Source organism: Aquarana catesbeiana, linkage group LG03 (assembly GCF_042186555.1).
Source record: "Aquarana catesbeiana isolate 2022-GZ linkage group LG03, ASM4218655v1, whole genome shotgun sequence".
NCBI classification, from domain to species: domain Eukaryota; kingdom Metazoa; phylum Chordata; class Amphibia; order Anura; family Ranidae; genus Aquarana; species Aquarana catesbeiana.
The window spans coordinates 65,577,027-65,601,484 of record NC_133326.1 but is presented as its reverse complement, the minus strand read 5'-3'; the positions used below and the strand labels follow the sequence as shown (position 1 = coordinate 65,601,484).

Genomic DNA, 24,458 nt, shown 5'->3' with positions numbered 1-24,458 from the left:
CTCTAATGTTGATTATATTAACAATGTATACTGTCCTTGTTTAATGCGCTTTTTTTATGTATATGTATATACATATTGGTAATACTATGTATTTATATGCATCATCTTTGCCTAATAAAACCCTGTTTGATGAAAAAAAAAAAATCCAGAATATATTAAAGATGGTCTTAAATCTTTGGAAGCAAAGAAAGATGTGGTTATTAGGCCAGCAGATAAAGGGGGAGGGGTGGTGATCTTGGACAGCACTTTTTACCACTCTCAATTGGATAATATGTTGCTGGACACAAATATATACATACAATTAAAGAGTGATCCGACTGACAATTATAGGAAAGATATAACTAATCTTGTTGAACTTGGTTATAACATGAGAGTATTAAATAAAAAAGAAAAGAGATACTTAGTTCCCAGTTTTAGTCGTGTTCCAACAGTATATACATTGCCCAAGATACATAAAGATCCTCACAACCCTGCTGCAAGACCGATAGTAAACAGTATTAATTCAGTGTCAGCTAGAGTAGGTCAATAGTTAGATTATTTCCTACAAGAAAGTGTAAACAATACCAAAGCCTACCTGAAGGATACAAGGCAGTTTTTACAACTTCTGAATAACATCAGCATCCCAGATGGCCAAGATTTATTGGACTTTATTCCTTTATTTCCTATCACCATCCAGGTGATAGGCGGTCACTTCTTCTCTCCTTTTTTAGTGCAACATTTTGTATTTAATTTATGGTTACATTTTTGTCTGCTGATTCTCTGTTTTATCTGATTGATCCTGCCTGTGCGGCTCCTTCTGAGAGTAAAATAACCATGCTAGCATGGTTGCCGGTCCATACTAGTGTGGTCCTTTTACGTACTGTGTCACGATATTGACGATACAGGCATGCTGTGCAAGAACACAGCAAAAAAAAAAGGGAAGTGACATTATGTCACTGGGACAGACGATGTTCCACTGCTATGTAAACACAAAACCTTAGTGGCAACGTCACTTCCGGTCATGACGTAATGCCCCCCGGATTAGACATGCCCACCAGCAGGCCCGTGCATCGCTGTAGAAGCTACAGTGAGCACATGACCTGCATTAATACAATCAGGGAAAGCAGTAAAGGAACGTTTTTTAAAAAAGCAAGCACATAACGTCACATAACAGGCTTACAATTCCCTATTAAATATGATAGTATCATGAGTAAGTTTTACAACCACTTTAATTTAACCACTTCAATACAGGGCACTTATACACCTTCCTGCCCAGACCAATTTTCAGCTTTCAGCGCTGTCGCTCTTTGAATGACAATTGCGCGGTCATACAACACTGTACCCAAACGAAATTTTTATCATTTTGTTCCCACAAATAGAGCTTTCTTTTGGTGGTATTTGATCACCTCTGCAGTTTTTATTTTTTGCTAAACATATAAAAAAAGACCGAAAATTTTGAAAAAAAATAAAAGTTTTGCTTTTGTTTCTGTTAAAAAATTTTGTAAATAAGTAAGTTTTCTCTTTCACTGATGAGCACTGATAAGGCGGCACTGATGAGGTGGCACCAATGAGCAGGCACTGATGGGCACTGATAGGCAGCACTGATATGCAGCACTGATGGGCATTGATAGGCGGCACTGATGGGCACTCATGGGTGGCACTGGTGGGCACTGATAGGCGACATTGATGGGCACTGAAAGGCTGCAAAGATGGGTTCTTATGGGTGGCACTGATAGGCGGCACTGCTGGGCAATGATAGGCGGCACTGCTGGGCACTGATATGTGGCACTGATATGAGGCACTGATAGGCATCCCTGGTGGCACTGGCAGTGGTAGGCATTGTGAGTGGGTACTGATGGCAGCTGCCTGGGCACAGATTAATATTTCCCTGGGGGTCTAGGGGGCATACCTGGTGGTCCAGTGTGGATGGCCATCCTGGTGGTCCTGGGCAGCTTCCCTGGTGGTCCTGGGTGGGATCCAAGGGGGGGCTGTGCTGACAATCAGCACAGACCCCCGCTGTCAGGAGAGCAGCCGATCGGCTCTCCTTTACTCGCGTCAGACGCGAGTGAGGAAAAGCCGATCACCGGCTCTCCCTATTTACATCGTGATCAGACGTGATTGGACACGGCTGATCACGTGGTAAAGAGTCTCCATCAGAGACTCTTTACCTATATCGGTGTTGCGAGGTGTCAGACTGACACACCGCAACAACGATCTCTGCGTTGTGTGCCCTCGGGGGCTTAATATCCTGATCACGTCATATGACGTCCGGTCAGGATATTGAAACCACTTTGCCACCGTCATTTTGCTATATGGCGGGTGGTAAGTGGTTAAAAAAAGGCATATAATACTTACCTATACAACTGCATAAAGCAGCCCTGAACCTTCACTTCTGGGGTCCCCTGCCGATGCTGTCCTCTCCGAGTGCTCCCAAAGCAAACTACTTGCTATGGCAGCACTTGTGCAGGTGCACTCCCAAGCCAGGCTGTGTGCATCTATAGACACACACAGAGCAGTTTGGCCCAACCCCTGCTCCCTCCTCACAGAATATGACTGTCAGGAAGAGAATAGAGTGGGGCTGGTGGTGGGGACAGTCCTGGATCAAGACTAGTGTCTGGTAAGTGTTTGAGAGGGAAGCCTAGACAGTGGAAAGTTGTTTGCCTTAATGAAGAGAATGCATTAAGGTAAAGACCTTCTTGCCGTTAGGAATACTTTAACCACTTGCCGACCAGCCGCCATCATTATACTGCGGCAGGTTGGCTCTGTTACGCGAATCGCCGTAGCTGTATGTCGGTTCGTGTAATAGATGCAGTGGCGCCGGAGCCGATGCGCATTACTGGTGGCCGCCAGACAGATCCCCGTTCTGATAGGGGAGTAGAGAGAGATTGTCTGTTACTAGTGATCAGGAACAGCGATCTCTCTTCTCCTTCAGTCAGTTTACTTCCTCCACAGTTAGAAATACCTTTCAGGGAACACATTTAACCCCTTGATCACCCCTAGTGTTAACCCCTTACCTGCCAGTATCATTTATATAGTAATCAGTGCATTTTTATAGCACTGATCGCTGAATAAATGTCACTGGTCCCAAAAAAGTGTCAAAAGTGTCCTAACTGTCCACCACAATATCACAGTCCCGCTAAAAAACGTTGATCACCGCCATTACTAGTAAAAAAATAAAAATAAAATACAAAATGCCATAAATCTATGCCTTATTTGTAGATGCTAAAACTTTTGCGCAGACCAATCAACATATGCTTATTGCAATTTTTTTACCAAAAATATGTTGAAGAATACACATTGGCCTAAACTCAAGAAGAGTTTTTTTTTTTTTATATTTTTTTGGTGGATATTTATCATAGCAAAAAGTAAAAAAATATTGCTTTTTTTCAAAATTGTCGCTTATTTCTTGTTTATAGCGCAAAAAATAAAAAATGCAGATGTGATCAAATACCACTAAAAGAAAGCTCTATTTGTGGGGAAAAAAGGACATAAATTTTGTTTAAATACAACGTTGCATGACTGTGCAATTGGTCCGTTAAATCGACGCAGTGCCGTATTGCAAAAAATGGCCTGGTCATTAAGGGGGTGAATCCTTCCGGTCCTTAAGTGGATAAAGTATAACTCCACTTTATTGAGCAACAACATATGACTCTCTGTCTCTGCTTTTTAACATTGAAGAACTTCATTGCAGACCAAGAGCCCTTTCACGTGGGCATCAGTCACATTTTATGCTAAGAAAAAACTGATGAACTGCATCAATTTACTGCAGTTTTCACATACGTTTTCAGTCCAGTTTACATCCATTTTGGCATTTTTTTTAGTTGTTGAATAAACTAGTCATACTTGACAAAAGTGTAAACAAAATATATGTTTCTTGACAAAAAACAAACAGAACATATGTTAACATCCGTTTATGTCCACAAAAACGGAAAAGGATGCAGACCTTTTCCATTTTTTTTTCTGTGGACATACAAATGATACATTGACATCCACTTGCCATTGACATAAATTGTGGTTCAATCTAGATCCATCTGATAATCAGAAAGATGGATCCAGACGGAACGCCTCTGTAAAAGGGCCCTAATATCAGTTGCTGTTTGGTACTTGCATTCTCACACCTGCATTGTATTCACTTACTCCTTCCATCGTGATGAGTAGGAAAGTCTACCTGCTTTGGCTACATGGCTGATTCAGTTCAAGTGTTGTGACATGACAGTGATAGTGTTCTGACTATGACATTTCAGGGCGGAGAAACTTAAAGAACACCCCCGTAATTGCATAAAAATAATATTGGAATGTTTTATTCAGCTTTTAAAGAATCTTAGCAAATTAAAATAAAATACATTTTAATATTATTAAGCTTTTCCGTAATTAATATAGCAATTCCTTCAGAAATGGAAAGTTACTCTATAAAAGTAATCAGGTCAGTTATAGTAACCACATCAATCTCCACATTGGGGAATGAAGGTTTGTTGGGTAAGGTGATAACACAAAGGTGTGCAATAGGGTTGATATTCTTAGAGGTATCTGTAACAAAGAACATGATTTGGCTTTGCTGAAAGATTGGTCAAATCAGTGGAAACTGCAGTTAGATGTTTCTAAATGTAAACTGATGCATTTAGGGAAAACAAATCCCTTGATAGAGTACAACATTGGGGGTAGAGTGTTGGCCAGAACTATAGAACAAAAAGAGGTACTCATTACAGATGATTGCAAAATGAGCAAAGTGTGGCCAGGTTATGGAAAAAGTGAATAGAATTCTAGGGTGTATCACCAGAGGGATCACCAGCAGATGGAAGGAGGTTGCAATTCCCCAATATAGATCTCGAGGTACACATCATATAGAATACTGCATGCAGTTCTGGAGACCTCACTTAAAAAAGATATTGATAATTTAAAACGAATTCCAGAGAAAGGCAACAAAAGTGAGATGAGGTCTGAGGGATAACATATCAGAAGAGACTTCAGGAACTTAATATGAAAGGAACCCAAAAGGTGAACTTATCCTTTAATATAGAATATAGCAAACCCAATGTGTTCCAGGAGTTAAGCTGCACCTTTTCCATTAGGTCTTAGAAATTCTGTATAATGTGAAAAGACGTAACATGGACCAGATTACAATATTGAAAAAAAATTACCTGTGATCCCTGATGGAAAAAGATGTCAGCATCAGAGATTTTAATTATTTTCTTTTGCAATGAGGTTTATTGGCAGTTTTCAGAATAAACAGAGACAACATGCTATTCAAATGAGTATACCGTATACAGAGTAAACTGTAGTATAAGTAAGGCAGATTTCAGAGGAACTGCTGTCTGACTGTCACAATTAGGCACGTATAAGTAACAGTTCATCAACATCAAAGATATCAAGAAATGTAAAATGGGAAAAAAGAAGCGCAAAAAGTTATGTGTATAAAAACTGTCAAGGAGTGAAGGTCTCATTCAGGGGTCCAGTTGTTAAGGTGAAGCAACCAAAAGGTGCCAGAGTTGTAATGTTGGACTGAAAACTGCCATGGTAGAGGATGTGTCCAAAGATGAAGTAAGGGTGTAGGGAAAAGGGTAGGAGGGTTGGAGGGAAGACAAGGAACTGAAAGTATAACTAAAGGCAAAACTTTTTTTGTTTTGGATAAAGTAGAGAGGGATTAGAACACATGTCAGTTTTTATTGCTGCCTGTGCCCCTATTTGTCCTGTTTACCATTATCATTGAAAGTTAAAGTAAAAGAAAATCCCAAATTTTGAGTTGTTCCCAGAAAAGTAATAGTGGAGAAATCTTCCAATGGGGACACTAGTTCTGGTGACCAGGGGGTCCCCAAGGAATTCCTTTAATTTGCAGGGATTTCCTCTCACTTCCTGTTTGGCTATGGGACAGAAAGTGAAGGAAAATCCTGGCAATGGGACACAGATTGTAGAAAAAAAAATCTGACAGAAGTTATAACCCTCCCTTGCTCTTTGGAGGTCCCAGGGGGTCATAGTGGCAACAACCTCAAATGGTTAAGAGAGGGTGATCAAATCTAGATGGATTGGCATACGCTGTCCAGGGTTGCCAAACTCTAAGGAATCTGTCATGAGATTGTGTTAATATAGACGTCAGTTTTTTGTTAACTATTATATCATTCACTTGGTTTTTCTCCATCTTAAAGCTGAGGACAGATGATTTACAAGCGCCAGAGATGGTGAGCTTAGTAGCTGTAAAGGTGTGTGTGACAAACATTCATTCAAAATGGAGGAGAGTGTCATAGGTTTGTGGTTTAATGCCTCAAAGGGTTTTTTTGTCCAATTTCAGAGTGGAGGAGTGTACGGAGCAATTTGTAGAAACGGATCTATAATTTGTCATGTGTCATAGTCCCTTCTAGGGGACATCCTCGAAACCTGTGGGATAATAAATAGGAACGAAGCGGGCTAGTCAGGCTGGTGTATAATACCATTGGTATAGAGTCATGACTTTCCAGTCCTCCAGGTCCAACATCATCGCAAGTTCACTTTCCCATTGTAGTTCGTATAAACCAGTGGTTCTCAACCCCTGTCCTCAGGACCCACTAACAGGCCAGGTTTGCAAGATAGCTGAAATACATCACAGGCGATATAATTTGCTGCTCTGTGATTGTAGTATTCTAGTCTGCATCTCCCCAAGGTAAACTTAAAATCTGGCCTGTTAGTGTGTCCTGAGGATGGGAGTTGAGAACCACTTATATAAATGTACTGGTGGTTTCCTAAAGAAGACTATGGAGGAGTACAGCAGGGAAATAAGACCTGCTGAATGCGGATGAGACCTTTGTATGCTTTCAAATAATGTTAATCTGTACAGGGAAGGCTGGGAGTGAAGAAGTTTAAGTAGGAAATGTCTAAGTTGAAGGTAGCAGTAGTGTTCTCTCAATGGGAAGATGACCTAAGAGAACTGAAAGTGATCATTCTATCGGGGGTGAGAAGGTAGCAAATGTCTAGGAATCTGTAGTCTGACAACTTGAACTGTGCAGAGTTTTTGTCACCTGGGGGGAAAAGAGGGCATTGTTGCAACTGTAACAATAGCAGGTGTGGAGATATAAAGTCAGCAGAGAACTTAACAGAATCTCAGTGCTGAAGAGTAAGACTATAAGTTTAGGGTGGGAAGACTGGAATACCAAGGTGAGGCGAAAGTACAGAGATTTTAATTTTTAACCTCTTCCGATGCTTAATTTGTTATACAGCAGGGATCACAGAAAGGTATTTTTATGTATTATGAAATTCAGGTACTTACACCAATTGCGTTAATAAAATACATATAATGATTTACATTTATAGTAACGAATACAGAGCTGTAACTAAATTGAGGTTTATATATCTGGTTGGTGTTTAGCTTTCAGCTAAAATTGATTATTTGCAAATCGCTTTTGTGCTAATATAATACTTTTCATTATAATCTGTACATAAAAAATAATCAGATAACACTAACAGAACAAAGATCAGACAAACACAGAAAACACAAAGGGAGACTTAGATAGAAGTTCAAGAGGAGCCAAAGGGGAGAATATGAGAGAAAGAACATGGGATTTGTCCAAAAAGGGGTAGGCAGTGCTAGGAGAAACAAACTGAAAAAATGTGGAGACAAAAATCAAAGAGAAGAATACACATTTTCTAAATAGAACTATTTTATTTGAGGGAAGATCTGATTTTGATCAGCTTGGAATTTTTATCTATCAGAACAAAGCAGCTAGTTCTTGTCTATTGAGTAAAATGTCCAAAGAAATCAGAGCAATTTGTCTCTGCTAGCTTAATAGACAATTTTGTTAAATAATTGAAATGGAATACATACATAATGCCATGCATTTTTTTGCATTTTGATTTAAAGGAAACTATACAAAACCAAAGTAAAGATTGTCTCCCTTCCCAACAGCATATATTCACCTTTCCTTCACTAACCCACCAATTTGTTCAGGCACCAGATGAAAGAAAACAATAGATACTTAAAGCGCATGTCAAGGCAAAATGATCAAAAACATATTTTGTACATCTCTGAAATACATGCAATTTTTTTCCTTTAAACACGCTGGCAGTACAGAAAAACAACTAATGATGTGCCAGCAATATAGTCTGTTTTTTGTATAAAATCTTAATTTTACCAATACCCATATTTTATAGTGTGCATTCGCTGTTTGGTGAGCATACTTTGCCAATAGAGAGGGAGGGGGTCACCCTCCTTTGACAAATTCAGGACTACTTTTAGCACAGCAGCTGTGAGGAAGAGACTTTACATGGCACAAACGTGCAGAAAGCTCCATCTGATGGTTACAAATGATAAATATTATGATAAACATTAATATGCAATAATGCAAGCTTACCTGAAAAAAATAAATTTCAAAATGTTATAATTGTTAGTACTAAACATAATAAAGAAAGCCCCTTTGAACACAAGTATCTATCTTTTCACAAACATTTCATAAAACTATGCCTGATGAGCTAGTAATATATTTACACAAGCTACATAGATTTAAAAATTATTAAAGTGCTTCCTCTATACTGTTAGACACTGTGCTCTGCCATGCTGTCTAGGGAATGCTCAGTAATGCTGAAACTGTAGAACATTTTATGAGTTTTACAATTTACCTAGGCTTTCGACTGGTAAAAGGAAAAATGGTGTACAGTAAGCCAGTAAATAGGAAGAAAGTGTAATGCCCCGTACACACGATCGGATTTTCCAACAACAAATGTTGGATGTGAGCTTGTTGGCTGAAAGTCCGGCCGTGTGTATGCTCCATCGAACATTTGTTGGCGGACTTTCCGGCCAAAAAACATTGGCTGGCAGGTTCTCAAATTTTCCACCAACAAAATTTTATCGGAATTTCCGATCGTGTGTACACAAGTCCGACGCACAAAAGTTTACGCATGCTCGGAATCAAGCAGAAGGAGCTGCACTGGCTATTGGACTTCCTTTTTCTCGGCTTGTCGTACATCACCATGTTCTCGCATTCGTAATTGTTGGCCAACATTTGTGTGACCGTGTGTATGCAAGACAAGTTGGAGCCAACATCCTTCGAACAAAAATCCATGGTTTTGTTGTCGGAAAGTCCGATCGTCTGTATGGGGCATAAGTCTTGTTGATCCGAACGAATACATATAAGCCAATTTGGAATTTACCTAATCCAGAAGGTCATATGATCTAGTGTGTGAGGCGAGGTGGGGGTCAGCAGGTCCAACACAGATCAATGACATAACAAATGGCTAGCCTGAATGTGATGAATCGCTGAAAAAGGGCAAATGATGATGGCATTTCTCTGACATCATAAGCATTTCCCGTACAGATTCAGGGTTTGTACTGATGGCAATTGGAAACCATGCAGTGGTACCCTACCTCTCCGTGTAGTTGCAGGTCTACAACAATGACCAATATTGAATCCGCTCTAACTTGATCCAGTAACCCCATGAACAAAATTATGCAAAAAAAAAAAAAAAGTAAAAGATTAAAATAAAATTATTATATAACACCTCTGCTACCAAATAAACCACATATTCGCACAAAGCATGGTAACACGGTGGCTTCTCTGGATGGTACTGATGATTTTGTGTGAGCACTGAATGATCTCCCATAGACACATCTCTTCAAATTTAGTTCAAGCCTATGTAGCTTTAGCAAAGTCTTGAACTATTTCCAGACAACAAGAACAACAATAAGGAACAGGAAGACACATTATGAAAAAGACAAAAAATGTGCAAATAAAAAATACCTTACCTATGACAGACATTCTTTTCCTGACATTGTTAAAATCTAATATTGCTAAGAGTTGATATGTTACAATTCTCCCCATTTCTTGCACAGTAATGGTCTCAGGCGTTCGGGACTTGAATATAAATCCAAAGTTTCGAGCAGCAGTAACCAATGCACCTTCATCCGGTGATTGCACTTGGTAATTCAGTTTCCCTATGTCATTACAGGAAAAAAAGAGCATAACAAATGATTCTGGGTAAGAAAAATACGTTTAGGATGATTTTAGAAGCATCAAAGATTTTCTAAGACAATGACAGGAAATATGGTATCTGCAGTGTTAAAATGATTGTAAACCTTCGTGGGTTTTTTAAAATAATAAAAATAATACACTTACCTGTTCTGTATTTTGCACATAGCAGCCTCGATCCTCCTCTTCTGGGGTCCCCCCCAGTGCTCCTGGCTCCTTATCTTCTGCAAATGCCCCCAGAGGAAGCTGCTTCCTATGGGGGTACCTATGCGGGCTTGATCCCCATGCCGTGCTGTCTGCGTCTACAGACAGTGCAGCACACCCAAGCCCCCCGCCCGCTCATCACAGAATTTGATTGACAGCCATTAGCTCTTGTTGCTATCAATCTGTCCTATGAAAAGGCAGATAGCGGACAGAGCCGCTGCTTTTTACCTTCATACAGAAAATTAATTAAGGTGAAAAACCTTAAGGCTTTAGAAACACTTTAGAATATAAATTGGAAAGGATTATACACAATTTAAAATGAATTGTATTTTTGCACGTAACTACAATAGCAGCGCAAGCCTGATTTTATGTCTAATTACCTACTGTATTATAATAATAAAGGAAAGAGAAAATGAAATAGCGGTTAATCAAAAAAATGGAAAACATCCTTTTTTGGTCACATAAATTCCAGTGAGAAAGGTCAGGAGGAAGATGTGTGGGACCCATCTGTAAACATATACACCATGAGCAATTCTTCTGGAATCAGGTCTGAGTCATAGCAATCCTGAAAATTCCAGTATTGCAAACACGTGTCCGATCTAAAACCCACAACGTAGCAAAATTATAAATACTGGGAGTGCTTCTTTCAATAAGTCTTCTATAATGTGCAACTCCGAGAAGTCACCAGCAAGTGAAATTCAACATTTAAGTTAACTCCTTCAACTAAAAGACATCATTCATTAGGTAGTACTTTTTTTTACCACATTGAGATTAATTTATTTTTTCTGTTATTTAACTGAAATCTCAGGTTACCTAGATTTGTTAGGATAGTGTAAAACTGAGGATTTCCACCTGGTTCCTGGAATGGAGGTTAGCAGACTATGGAAAAACCTCGTGCTGTAGTAATCTCGAGCAGAGGTGGAACTTATGTTACATAAAGAATCACTAAAGAACATTATTATGTAAATTGGTATCCTATAGCGATATATAGAGTAACTTTTGAATGGTCTGGAGTCATAAGCGGATTACCCCAAGACTCTGTCCTTGGACCAATTCTGTTTAAAAGAGAAGTAAAGGATTTTTTTTCCAGTTTCATACTTACCTAGGTGGATGCAGCATTGGTTCGATGCTGCATCTGTCCCCTGGCGCCTCTGCACTGAGAATTGAGCTATCGAACACCACCAATGGCTCGGTTCTCCCAGCTCCCCGAGCAGAGAGCTGCTGACTGTCAATCAGCAGCTCTCTGCTCTGCTCCTCCTCGCTCACTGGAGCGCTGAGCTGTGGAGGGGCTAGTATCAGCTCTCAGCGGCTCGCTGAGAGACTGAGATGGGTGTTGGTCACTTCTGTGATCTATATGAAAAGTACAGCCAAACGAGCTTTGGCTATACTTCTCATTTAACTTTTTCATAAATTATATTGATGTTGGTATACTGTAAATAGTTCACTAATTGCTGATGATGTAAAGCTAAGCAGGGGAATAACTTCACAATAGAATATAGCAACTTTACAAGAATACCTTGATAAAATAAAGGGGTGTGCAACTACATGCAATTGAGGTTTAATATTGAAAAATGTAAAGTATTGTGGGCTAAAAATATGAATGCAAGGTACGCGCTAGGGTGAAAACCTCTGGGGGAATGGAGGATGGAAAATAATTTAGGGGTTAGTAGATCAAAGGCTCAGCAATAGTATGCAATGCCAAGCAAGCAAGGCTAGCAGACTATTAGCATGCATTAAAAAGGGTATTCACGCAAGAGATAAGATAGATACTATAATTCTACCACTTTACAAAACTGGTTGAGCGATCCAGTTCTGGTCACAAGTCCTCAGGAAGGATGTGCTGGAACTGGATAGAGCCCAGAGAAGGGCAACAAAGCTAATAAGGGGACGGGAGGACCTAATTTATGAGGAATGACTACAAATTTTAAACTGGCTCTCCCTGGAGAAGAGACAGTTAAGAGGAGAGATGATTACAATATACAAATATCTAAATGGTGATTCTAGCATAGGGAGAAAACTATTCAGTCTTAGGTCTCTTAACCACTGCTGTTAAAGTCGATTCTAACAATTCAGACATACATGGAAAATGCATTTATTACTAGAAAAATAATCAGAACCCCCAAAGTTCATATATTTTCTGAAAGCAAAGACCCTGTAAAATAAAATGTTGGTTATTACACTTTTTTATACTCGATATTTGCGCAATAGTTTATCAAATGCAAATTTTCAGGAAAAAATACATTTTAATAAATTTTAGCACACACAGACACAATATAATACATTTTTTTTTGATAAAATATAAAAAATAATGCTATGTCAAGTAAATCGATACTGAACATGGCACGTTTTAAAATTGTGCACACTTGTGGAATGGTGACAAACAAGCCTTTACAGGTTACCAGTTTAGAGTTAAAGAGGACGACTGGCACTAGAATTGCTGCTCTCACTCTGATGTCCACAGCAATATCTCACGTGTGGTGTAGTCGCCATTTATCCGGGGGGGGGGGGGGGGACTGCACATTCTTTTTTTTTTCTTTTTTTATGTATTTATTTATTTTACACTGTTTCATTATTTTTTTTCTATATTCAACTTTATTGCTATCACAAGGGATGAACAGCATCCCTTATGATAGCATGGGCAGTGACGGGTACTCTTTCATGGAGATATCTGGGGTCGACTAGACTCCAAAACAGTTGATCAAACCAAGATCAGTAAACAATGGAACAAAACTGGAAGTGACGAAATCCTTGTGGTTCCTCCTTCTCTATGGTAAGCTGGCCCAACTACCCACAACGGTCCCGGGCTTCCCTGTGGAACGGGAGACCTCAGGAAAGGAGGGGGCAGGACCCCTTTCTGCCTCCCATAAAAATGATTTGGGGGTCTAGCAGACAGTTAGCTCACCTTTAAAGAAAAGAGAATCACCTACATAACATTTTGATACCAGGATCATGGCTGTAGCCATGATCCTAGTGTAACCACTTAAACCCGAGGATCTACCAGTACAGTAAGAAGACACGCAGTCACTAAATGAAGTTTGACAAGAAGCAATTTAACCTTCTTTACTGTTAGAATGGTAAAGATGTGGAAATCCCTCACACAGTTGGTGATGTCAGCAAGGAGTGTCGATAATTAAAAAAAAAAATTGGATGCATTTTTTAGCGAATGCAATATACAGGGAAAGGGGAAATAGTAGTGACATAGACACGTACATACACACACACACACACACACACACACACACACACACACACACACACAGGGTGAACTGGATTTTCTGGTGTTTTTACTCAGCCTTGCAAACTATGTACTTATATGTTTACATTTGTAAAACTTTTGTACAATCAAATGTCTATTTCATCCACTGAAACATGTTCTATAATAGAAGTAGAATGGTTTCCATTACTTTTATTTAATCCTTTTTAATAGAAATGTACTCCTTTCACTTTTTTAGACTCATGTGTATAGAAAAGATCAGCTTGATGTAAACAAGAAATTATGTACATGCACATGCTCAACTATAGTTGTTCACTACACCAGCAGGCTCTGTTCCCTACTGTCCAGTGCAGCACAATGATAGTTCTTTGCTGCTGCTGCTCAAAATGTCAGCCTATAAGTTGACCCAATGAAACCAAAGTACTCCCCATGGATAATTTTGTTAACAGTTGATAAAACAATGAGACATCATGTTTGTGGCTAGAGATTGTCTCTAGAGGCATCTAGAGAGTTCTATATTAAATGAATTACTTTGACTGGCCAGGCAGTATTTGCATCTCTGCAGCCTCCCACCCTCCTGACTTTCTACAGTCTCTCACTCTTTCCTCCACTGTGTGAATTAACATGTAAAAACAATCGTTTGAAATAAGAGATTTAAAGTGTCTGCCCATATTATGCTAGTCACATGTTACAATCTCTATCCAATTTCCTTTAGATTTACTGAAAACATTGCATGTGCACTTATTCATTATTCCAAGGTACTGAGTGATATGTTCAACTTTGACATCTGTGATACTAACAATAATAAACGTATTTAATATAGCGCTTTTAAAGGTAGCTTCTCAAACTCGCTTTACAAGGAAAACACAATTAAGTGAAAGCGTGTCTAAAGAAAAAAAGTTTTTAGATTGGATTTGAATAAGTTTAGAGAAGATGACTCTCTGACGTTCTTTGGAAATGAATGCCAGAGTTTTAGTGCATAGCAGAAGGCTCTGTCTCCCATCGGGTGTAGGTGAGTAGAGGGGACACACAGAAGACCAGAATTTGAGGAGTGGAGGTTACAGAGAGGGGGGGGGGAGTAAGTTGATAAAAGTTCAGAGAGATAATGGGGTGACAAGCTATGTGGGGCCTTACAGGTGAGCAAGAGAATCTCTAAGTCTATGCGAAGCCTTGACGGGTAGCCAGTGCAAGGAATATAGGATAGGGGTAATATGATCACTTGTACCAGACCTAGTCCGGATTCTGGCTGCAGAATTTTGAACATATTGAAGTCAATTAAAAGTGAATTTAGAAGTAGTCAAGTCGGGAGAACACAAATGTATGGATCAGCTTTTCATCTACAGTGTATGATAGCATAGGACACAGCCAAGCAATGTTTCTCAAGTGGAAAAAAGATGTTCTGATAACATTTTGTACATGTGGATCAAAGGTTAATTTAGCAACAAATATAACCCCTAGATTTTTCAATTTAGACTGAAACTCAAGTACAGTGCCAACTATAGATAAGCTATTAAAACTGGCCTTACATAATTGATGGGGGTGCCAATCAGCATGACTTCAGTCTTTTCACAGTTGTATTGAAGGAAATCGTGGGCCATCCAAGTTTTCATATCACAAATACAGTTAGATAGGAGAGAAGCCAAAGTAGAATCTGGTTTAGTGTGAATGTATGTCTGAGTGTCGTCAGCATAGAAGTGATAATTACGCCCATGTGATCTAAGCAGTTGGCCAAGTGGATACATGTAAATGATAAAAAGTAAGGGATCCAAGCTTGAGATTTAGATTTAACGCATTTAATGTGTGTATTTAGTATTATTCTATCCACACACATTGCAGTCTGATACAATCATTATACCACAATCTATGAATAATATCCTAGCTTTATTGACAACTGTGTAGTGTGAGGGTCTAACCAAACAAACTATTCATTATAAGGTCAACCAGACAGACCTTCCCGCTAAACAATTGTTGGTTAATCTAAAGGAGTTTAAAAAATCGGGGGTGGGGCGTGGCTACAATATGGCGGTGTGAAGATGTGAAGTGTCTGAGCTCCACACCAGCTGCCTAAAAGGAAGAGCTTCTCACCTGTCCCTGCCCGCGATATCCATGTCCAGAGGTCCTAAGCACGGGGACCACCGCAAAACGCATCTCATTGACATCCAGCATTATTTCACCCTGGAAACACCAAGAACTTGATTGGCCTCCCTGGACAAGATGGCACCGGAACCCGCCACGAGGGACAGCGCGGCACCTCCCGCGGCTATACTTCAGGTAGGAAGCTTCCCTCAGCTTCCCCTGCTACTGACAGGGTTCCCTCCCCTTTGAGCTCCAGACTCTCTGGCATACCCGTGCTGTTGAGAGAGGATTTGCCTGCCAGCCCTGTTCAGCCCAGCATGTCTGCTGATCTCACTGATCCTGGTGCTCTGCCTGCCCCTACCTCTTATGCTGTGCTGTCTCCTGCAGAGATGTGAGCTATCCTCTTGTCTCTACCCACGAGACAAGACATGGAAACTATTGCGACCAGGGTGGTATCATCCCTGCATCAGGACATTACTAACATCTCTCAAAATGTACAGAAACTTGAAAATACTGTTGATGTTCCCTCTACTGATAGAGATGCAATACTGCAAAGGCTAAACTCTTTGGGAGGTCTGCATAAACAACAACAGGCTGCTATGACCCATCTTCGCTTACAACATGATGATTTAGAAAATCGCCACAGGCAAAATAATATTAAGCTGCATGGTATCCCGGAGGCTATTAGAGCAGCGGACTTACGTGACACTGTTCTTGTCATATTTAATGACATTTTGGGACCACTGCACCCATCGAGTTGGATAGGGTTCACAGAGTAAATGTCCCTGGGATTAGAGAACACACCCAACCCACAGAAGGGCTCTATATGACTTATCAACCCTAAAAATGGTGAGTCCTCTTCCTTTATTCTGTACTATTACTTGTTATATGGCAGTGTTGGGTGTTGCTTCGACATGTTGATGCTAGAATACTTTTCCTCCCCACGTAGAAATCAGTGTTCCTGCCTGTATTGACCCTTCGGGATGGACAGGTTGAGACCCATTGGCCTGCACAGCCATCCCTGATTAGGGTACTTAAGTGGTGCTAGACTCTATACTAGCATCTGGGTTTTTGTTGCCCCCCCCCCTTTTTTTTCATATATCTCGCCCCCTCTTTCATCTCTTTACCATGGGAAGCCCCCGGAACCCTGCTACCCTCCACTTGTGCTCATTTAATGCCCGTGGCTTGAATGAGCCAGCTAAGCGATCACAAATACTGTAAGACTTTCACAAATCCTAGATTGACATAATTTTCTTTCACGAGACCCACTTTCGCACAAATCATATTCCCTTGTTGTGAAATAAATATTACCCAACCTTGCTACATAGCACATACTCCCACTCTAAATCTGGAGGGGTGGCGATAGCTCTCCACAAGTCAGTAAATTATACTTTTCTTGATTTCTGTTTGGACCCTGACTGGAGGTATTTGCTTCTGAAAATATCTCAGTGGAAAAACGTACACCCTGGCTATTGTATATATATATCACTAACCAGGACCAAATAGCTCATACTATCCAATATCTCCACAAGCTAATGAAATTTGCCAAAGGGGTGATCCTCGTCGCTGGAGATTTTAATAGTGTCTTGAACCCTACATTGGATACTTCCTCAGGTAGAAGCTCTATTTCTTACACCCAAATCAATAGATTAAAGAGATTTGTGGTTCAGCATAACCTGATGGATGTCTGGCGTATCCTCCACCCCAAAGATAGGGATTATTCCTTCTTTACTGCAGCTCATAATTCCTACTCCCATATTGATTTTTTTCTTGTCAGTCACTATGCATTGACATACAGCCCCCAGAGTAGGATCGGTAACATATTATGGTACAAACGCTCCAGTGTTTCTGACCCTTTCCTTACCCGATCTGCCTGGTCATGACTGGAATTGGAGACTTAATGACTCATTGTTACAGGACGACATATGCTCTGCAGATATCCAGGCCACTATTTCCAACTTCATCTCTGACCATGGTAATGACGATACCTCTGCCCCAATACAGTGGGAGGCATTGAAATGCGTACTACGCAGAGTTTTTATTAAACATGGCTCTAGACTTAAACAAATCCTTCTTTCCCAGATTCAGGAACTGTCTCTTCGGATTGCTGACTTGGAACGATCCCATAAACGCATCCAATCCTCGACCACCCAACTTTCCTTATCTGATGCTAGACTTAAACTGTTGAACTTGTTCGAACAGAAGGCCTTGTCCATTAGGGACAAAACACGTAAACTGTTTTATGTTGAAGCTAACAAGCCAGGTAGAATGCTGGCCAGAGCCCTCCATGCTAAAAATAGCATTGCTTCTATTCCTAAACTCAAACGACCTGATGGCCAACTCACCCATCATCCTAAGGAAATTTACGAGCTATTTCATTCGTTCTACGCCACACTATACAACCTCCCTCCATGCCTTCCTAACATGTCGCCTGAGGATTTTCAATCTAAAATTGACAAATATCTTGCTGCCACAGCACTTTTGACTATCCCTACAGCTGTAGTGCAGGATCTTGAGCAACCATTTATCGAGGATGAACTTGTGCTGGCAATATCTTCTCCCAAACCCAACAAAAGCCCAGGCCCGGACAGCTATTCGACCCGTTTCTATAAATCCTTCCAAGATTCCCTTACACTGCTTCTTATAAAAACCTATAATGCTATCTCCACTGTTTCTCCTTTCCCGAAACAAGCTTTGGAAGCTCATATCTTAGTCTTACCTAAACCCGGGAAAGATCCTACACTGTGTGGTAGTTTTCGCCCCATTTTACTCACCAACTCGCCTTCTGCCATTGATACCCAACCTGATACATCTTGACCAAGTGGGGTTTACCCCCAAGGAGGGAGGCCAGGGATAATATCCTTAAAACCATTTCCTTGATGGAATATGCCCAAAAATGCCAAATCCCAGCTGGCTTGATCTCGGTCGACGCAGAAAAAACGCTTGACCGGGTTCATTGGCAATTTCTAGAGAGCACGCTTCAGCAAGTGGGCCTTGGGCCTAATATGCTATGCAAGATCCTGGCTCTTTATGGCAACCCCACGGCAAGGATTCGTTCTAATGGCCTCCTATCTGACGAAGTTAGTAACTTCAAAGTAAATTATGATAAAACAGAGGCCCTTAACATTTCCCTACCCAAACCTACTTTATCCTGGTTTCAATCTTCATTTGGATTTAAATGGCAGCAAGAGGCTATTAAATACCTTGGAATCCAAATTCCTACCTCTTTTTCTATCCTGGCAGATCTCAATTATAAGCCCCTAATACGAACGATGCGAACGCACCTTGAATCTTATGATAAACCGAACATGTCCTGGTTTGGCCGAATGAACGTCGTCAAAATGGACATTCTGGCGAAATTTTTATACATTGTTCAGGCGATTCCTACCCCCTCCTTGTGGTTTCTTCCAATTGATCAAGAAGGCTATTCAGGACTTCATATGGTGACATAAGAAGCCTAGGATTGGCTTTAATATTTTAGCTTTACCTAAGAATAGAGGGGGTGTTGCTCTCCCTGACCTACTGTTGTACTTTCACGCTGCATTGTTAATCAGAATAGTCGATTGGTACCACTGTTCCTCCACTAAACTGTGGACGTCATTAGAAAATGACCGAATATCTCCCGACCTCACATCACTTCCATGGATGCACCCGATACACAGACCCCCTACTGACCTAATGCCCCTTGTGACTGCCACTACGTTGCGAATTTAGGACAGTTAACTTTCCAAAGGTTTACTGTCCTCGAGACCCAGCCCCTTGACCCCACTATTTGGTATCAATTCTTTCCCTCCGACTTGTACTAAATCTAAATTTCTTATATGGCAAAAATCAGATGATCCTCTATTGAGCCACACGCTCCATTCTGGAAAATTGATTCCTCTACCTACCTAACATGCTCTCTTCCTGCCATAACCCTCTTGTGGCCTGGCTTGAACATACTCAATTAACACACTTTTTAGACAAAATACCGAACGTTGACAATTTGAATAGACCACATTCAGCCTTTGAGTCATTGTTATCCCAGTCGGGCAGACCAGAGCACTCACTATCCCAGATACATCAGTTTTCTTATCCAAATTTTCAGCCATTCCATTCAAAATGGGAAAGGGAGATGAATGTACTATAGCTCCGGGTGATATGGAATGGTGCAAAACACTGGCGCTTTCTTTTAAATTATCTATATCATCTCATGCCCAAGAACGGAATTATCATATTTTCTCTAGGTGGTATCGCTGCCCCACTATTCTACATAAATTTTATCCTAATGTATCTGAGATATGCTGGAGATGCTTGCAGGCCCCAGGCAGCATGACACACATTTGGTGTATGTGCCCATGTGTTACTTCCTTTTCGGATAAGATTCTCCATCTCTATGACAAACTTGTAGGGGACAAATATCCCAATGAACCCCGCTTAACAGTCCTATCTATGTTACCGGGAACCTACAAGAAAATCAAAAAGATCTTAATTCACCATTTGCTGACGGCTGCCCGTTCTATTATTGCTAGATCTTGGCATCAACCAGTGGTCCCCTCTCTAGCTGATTGGGCCTGTGAAGTAGACAGGATTGAACATATAGAACGGATGGTAGTGTGGGATGCTGATAAAAGTGAGTCCCACACTATTATGTGATCTGTTTGGTTACACTTCCGGTTCTCCTCTGATTTTGATTCTTTTGTATCAGATACAGCTAATGCTTGATATACCCTCTCCCCACTTTCCTTCTCTCTCTCCCCTCACCCCTCCCCCCCTCTTTTTTTCTCTTCTTCTCCTTTTCTACACCTTCTTTCTTACCTTTATAAGATTATGGTGATTTTACCGGTAGTGTCACCACATTTTCAGGCCATATATGTTGAGTATTGTTATTTTCTTTTTTATACACCATTGTTTCTAGTGGACTACTGATTACTTGATATACCAATACTTTGCTCATTTCTCCATGCCCTAATGACATATAATTGATTCTGCTTATGTGAAACATGTTGTTTTATCGTTCTTCCGATCTTAATGTATACTTGTACACTCATTGGAATTGTGTTATTCTTTGCCTGTGTTTATTCATTATTGTTTAAGAATGGTTGAAACTTAATAAAACAGATTCAATGTAAAATCAGGGTGTACTGTGCATGCTCAGATTTGGATTTACTAAGACATTATGCATAAATTTACTCAACAATTTAGAATATGCCTTTCTTTTACTTTTGTGGAAAGTTAGCCACATAACTTACAATCTGAATGTAATTTTACTAAAGCTGGTCACAGATGGATCAAAGTTAAGCTGATTCAGCAGGGACCTGCCAAATTTTGATCCATGTGTGGCCGCCCCTGCTCAACAGAATCAAATTGATAGATTGATTTCTGTGGAATGGGAATGTTGCAAAACGTCTTGATCATTAGCTGCAGCGATTCAGCAGCTGATTGGTGTATTTTGACAGCGGAGAGTCCTGTCAGAATGCAATGTCCCAGCGGAGGGATTCCTCCATCCACCTCGCTTGTGTGGATGGAGGAATTTTTTTTTTTTGCTTAGCCAACAGAAGAAACTACCCATCTATGGCCAGCTCAAGGTTAGGTTGAATGGCACAAAAGCCACTGTTTTAAATGTTTAGAGACTTTTTAATGACTGGCTTTGTACCAATGAATTGTTGCAAAGTAAAAGTGGTAAAGATTTTTAAAAGGGATTAAGGTCTTCACTCAAGAACTGCAGACGTGTTGGTTTAACTACTATTGCTGGTAAGATATTTTAAGTGGGTAAGGGCCCACATAAAAGAGCATGTGTTGTAAAACAATACAAATGAAAGCCTGCACATATTTATGAAATACAGATGTTGTCAAACAAATCTTTGTTTTTATGAGGATGCAAACAGAAACTTGGATAAAGGAGTGGCTGTAGATGTAGTATATTTGGACTTTACTAAACTGCTTGACACAGAGAAGTTAACATTAGGATCCTTAGGTTTAGAAAACGCATTCAGTAAATGGATACAAAACTCGCTTAAAGCGGAGATCCACCCAAAAATAGAACTTCCGCTTTAAGGGAAGGTGACCCCCTGACATGCCACATGTCATTTGTTTTTTGGGGGGGGGGGAGCTGAAACCCTCTTTTTAGAGGGTTCTAGCTCCCACTTCCTCCCGGGGCACCATGACGCCGGAAGTAAATTCACCTCTCCCCCCTCCCTCTCGGCAATCGTCACAGGTCCCAGATGATTGCCCGGCCAGTGACAGCGCGCAGCACAGCTCGTGCATATGCAGTGCGTACCCGGCTGTGAGACCACAGCCGGGCGCCCACAGTGACAATGCCGACACCGCAGAGAGGAGGGGGAGATGAGCGGGGCTTTGTTCCCCCGCATCGCTGGACCCTGAGACAGGTAAGTGTCCGATTATTCAAAGTCAGCAGCTGCAGTATTTGTAGCTGGTGACTTCTATTTTATTTTTTTTAATTGGAACTCTGCTTTAAAGGGGTTGTAAAGGTAATTTTTTTTTTTTTAAAATAACAAACATGTTATACTTACCTTCACTGTGCAGCTCGTTCTGCACAGAGTGGCCCCGAACCTGCTCTTCTGGGGTCCCTTGGCGGCTGTTTCAGCTCCTCCCCGCAAGAACTAACCACCTTAATGTGAGCTCCCTCGCATGGTGGTTAGTTATTGCGGGCGCGCTCGGCTATAGCCGCTCACTGTATCACTCGGCCCCGCCCCCGGCGCACCGTGTCATTGGATGTGATTGACAGCAGCGCAAGCCAATGGTTGCGCTGCTTTCAATCCATCCACTGTAGCCAATCAGCGACCAGGCTGAGCGGCGAAATGGATGTCGGGAGCGAGCGGCTGAGTTTCGAGGTGTCAGGTAAGTAAAACGGGGGGGGGGGGGCTGGGGGCGGCGGTATTGTCAAATGTTTTTTCACCTTAATGCATATAATGCATTAAGGTAAAACATTTTTTACCTTTACAACCCCTTTAAGGGCTGTCTTCAGAAAATTGTAAATAATAAATGATTTACTCTGTAGGATCTAGTGTTTGTTTTCAGTTGGTGTAACCAATACTTTTCAGTTTCAATTTGTTTATTCACATTGTTTATTCACAAGAAATGTTCCATTAATAATATTTAACATGGATTACAAACTAGTTAGCAAGTCTCCTGACACAGATAAGGAAAAGTACAGTTTACAATTGTCCTAGACATCAGTCCATCCAGTTCAACCTGTGTGGGTCTATGAGTGTGTATATATTAATGTCCCTGACAATTCCCATATCCCTGTAAACCGCATTCACTAAAATGCCCATCTAAGAGCTTTTTGAACTTATCAACACTCTGTGTTGACACCACCAATTGTGGAAGGGAGATCCACATCCTTACTGCTCTAACAGTAAACAATCCCCTATGCAGATTGTGATTAAACTGCTTCTCATCCACCTTCACTGAATGGCCCCGTGTCTCCTTAAGTGACCTGAGACAAAACAGTCTTATCCCATCACCAGTTAGAAACTTATATATTGCATCCATATGTCTTTGTAAGCCTCTGTTCCCAGGGAGAATAAGTTTAATGCATGTAGTCGTTAACTGAGATCCTATAGTCCCCTTATCAGTATTGTTGCCCTTCTGTGGACTCTATTCAGTTCTAGCACATCCTTCCCGAGGACTGGTGGCCAGAACCAGTGTCTTGTAAAAGTGGTAGGATTATAGTTTTGTCTCAAGTGGATACCCTTCTTAATGCATGCTAATGCTTTGCTAGCTGAAGCTTGGCATTGCACGCTACTGCAAGCCACTGCCTTTGGTCTACTAGGCCCCCCCTGATCTATTTCATCCTAGATTATTCCAGAGGTTCACCCCCTAGGGTGTAATCTGCATTCATATTTTTAGTCCGCACATGCATTACTTTACATTTATCTATAGGCCTCATTAAACCTAATTTTCCATGTAGTTGCCCACTCTTCTACTTTATTGAGGTCTTCCTATGGTTGCTATATCCTGTTGTGAGGTTATTGTCCTGCTTAGCTTTGTATCATCAGCAAAAACTGAGATTAAACTATTTATTTCAACCTTTAGGGCCCTTTCACGCTGGGGCGGGGGTAAAGCGCCGCTATTGTAAAACCGCCCCGCTAGCGGCCGAGATAGGGTTAAAAACCACCGTAAAGCGCAGAGGCGCTTTGCCAGCGGTATAGCCGCGCCGTCCCATTGATTTCAATGGGCAAGAGCGGTAAAGGAGCGGTATACACCGCTCCGAAGATGCTGCTAATAGGACTTTTTTACCGTCCTGCTAGCGCACCGCTCCAGTGTGAAAGCCCTCGGGGCTTTCACACTGGAATCAAAGCAGCGGCACTTTTGGGTTGGTTTGCAGGCGCTATTATTAGCGCAATAGCGCCTGCAAACCGCCTCAGTGTGAAAGGACCCTTATATCATTTATGTACAAGTTAAACAGAATTGGTCCCAGGACAGAGCTTTGGGGTACCTCACTTACAACTCCAGTCCATTCAGAAGATATGCCATTTATCACCACCCCTTGGCCGTGTCCCTGTACCCAATTTTTAATCAAGGGACACACACTATCATTAATGCCAACTGATCTCAATTTGTAAATTAATGCTCTGGCAAAGTCTAGATACACCACATCCACTGGCCTTCCTCTATCCAGATTATAGCTTACCTCCTCAGAGAATGTTAAAAGGCTGGTCTGGCAAAAATGATCTCTCATAAATCCGTGTTGATTACTACTAATTCCACCAGTAAAAATACTATTTCCACCAGAAAATTCCTGGATATTTTCCCTTATCATCACCTTCAATATTTTACATACTATTGATTTTCGACTAACCAGTCTGTACTTTCCAGGTACAGTAATACCTCGGATTGCGAGTAACGTGGTTAACGAGCGTTTTGCAATACAAGCTATTATTTTTTTTTAAATCCTGACTCGGTTTGCGAGCGTTGTCTCGCAAAACGTGCAGGATTCAAGCCTCTGCGGTGTGCAGTACCACATTTGGCCAGAGGCGTGGGGGCGCCGGTGACACTCTGGCCACATGCGGTACTGCATACAATAGAAGTCACTGTGGAACAAATTATCTGAG

General features: G+C 41.0%; 1 protein-coding gene across 2 annotated transcripts in view; it reads right to left on the bottom strand.

Moving 5' to 3' along the window:
- Positions 1-24,458, bottom strand: part of ATP8B4 (ATPase phospholipid transporting 8B4 (putative)) — a 576,024-nt gene that overhangs the window by 113,191 nt on the left and 438,375 nt on the right. For both annotated transcript variants that reach the window (XM_073618636.1, XM_073618637.1), the window contains exon 17: positions 9,683-9,871. In XM_073618636.1, the coding sequence (XP_073474737.1) occupies positions 9,683-9,871 (189 nt within the window). The remainder of the gene's footprint in view (positions 1-9,682; positions 9,872-24,458) is intronic.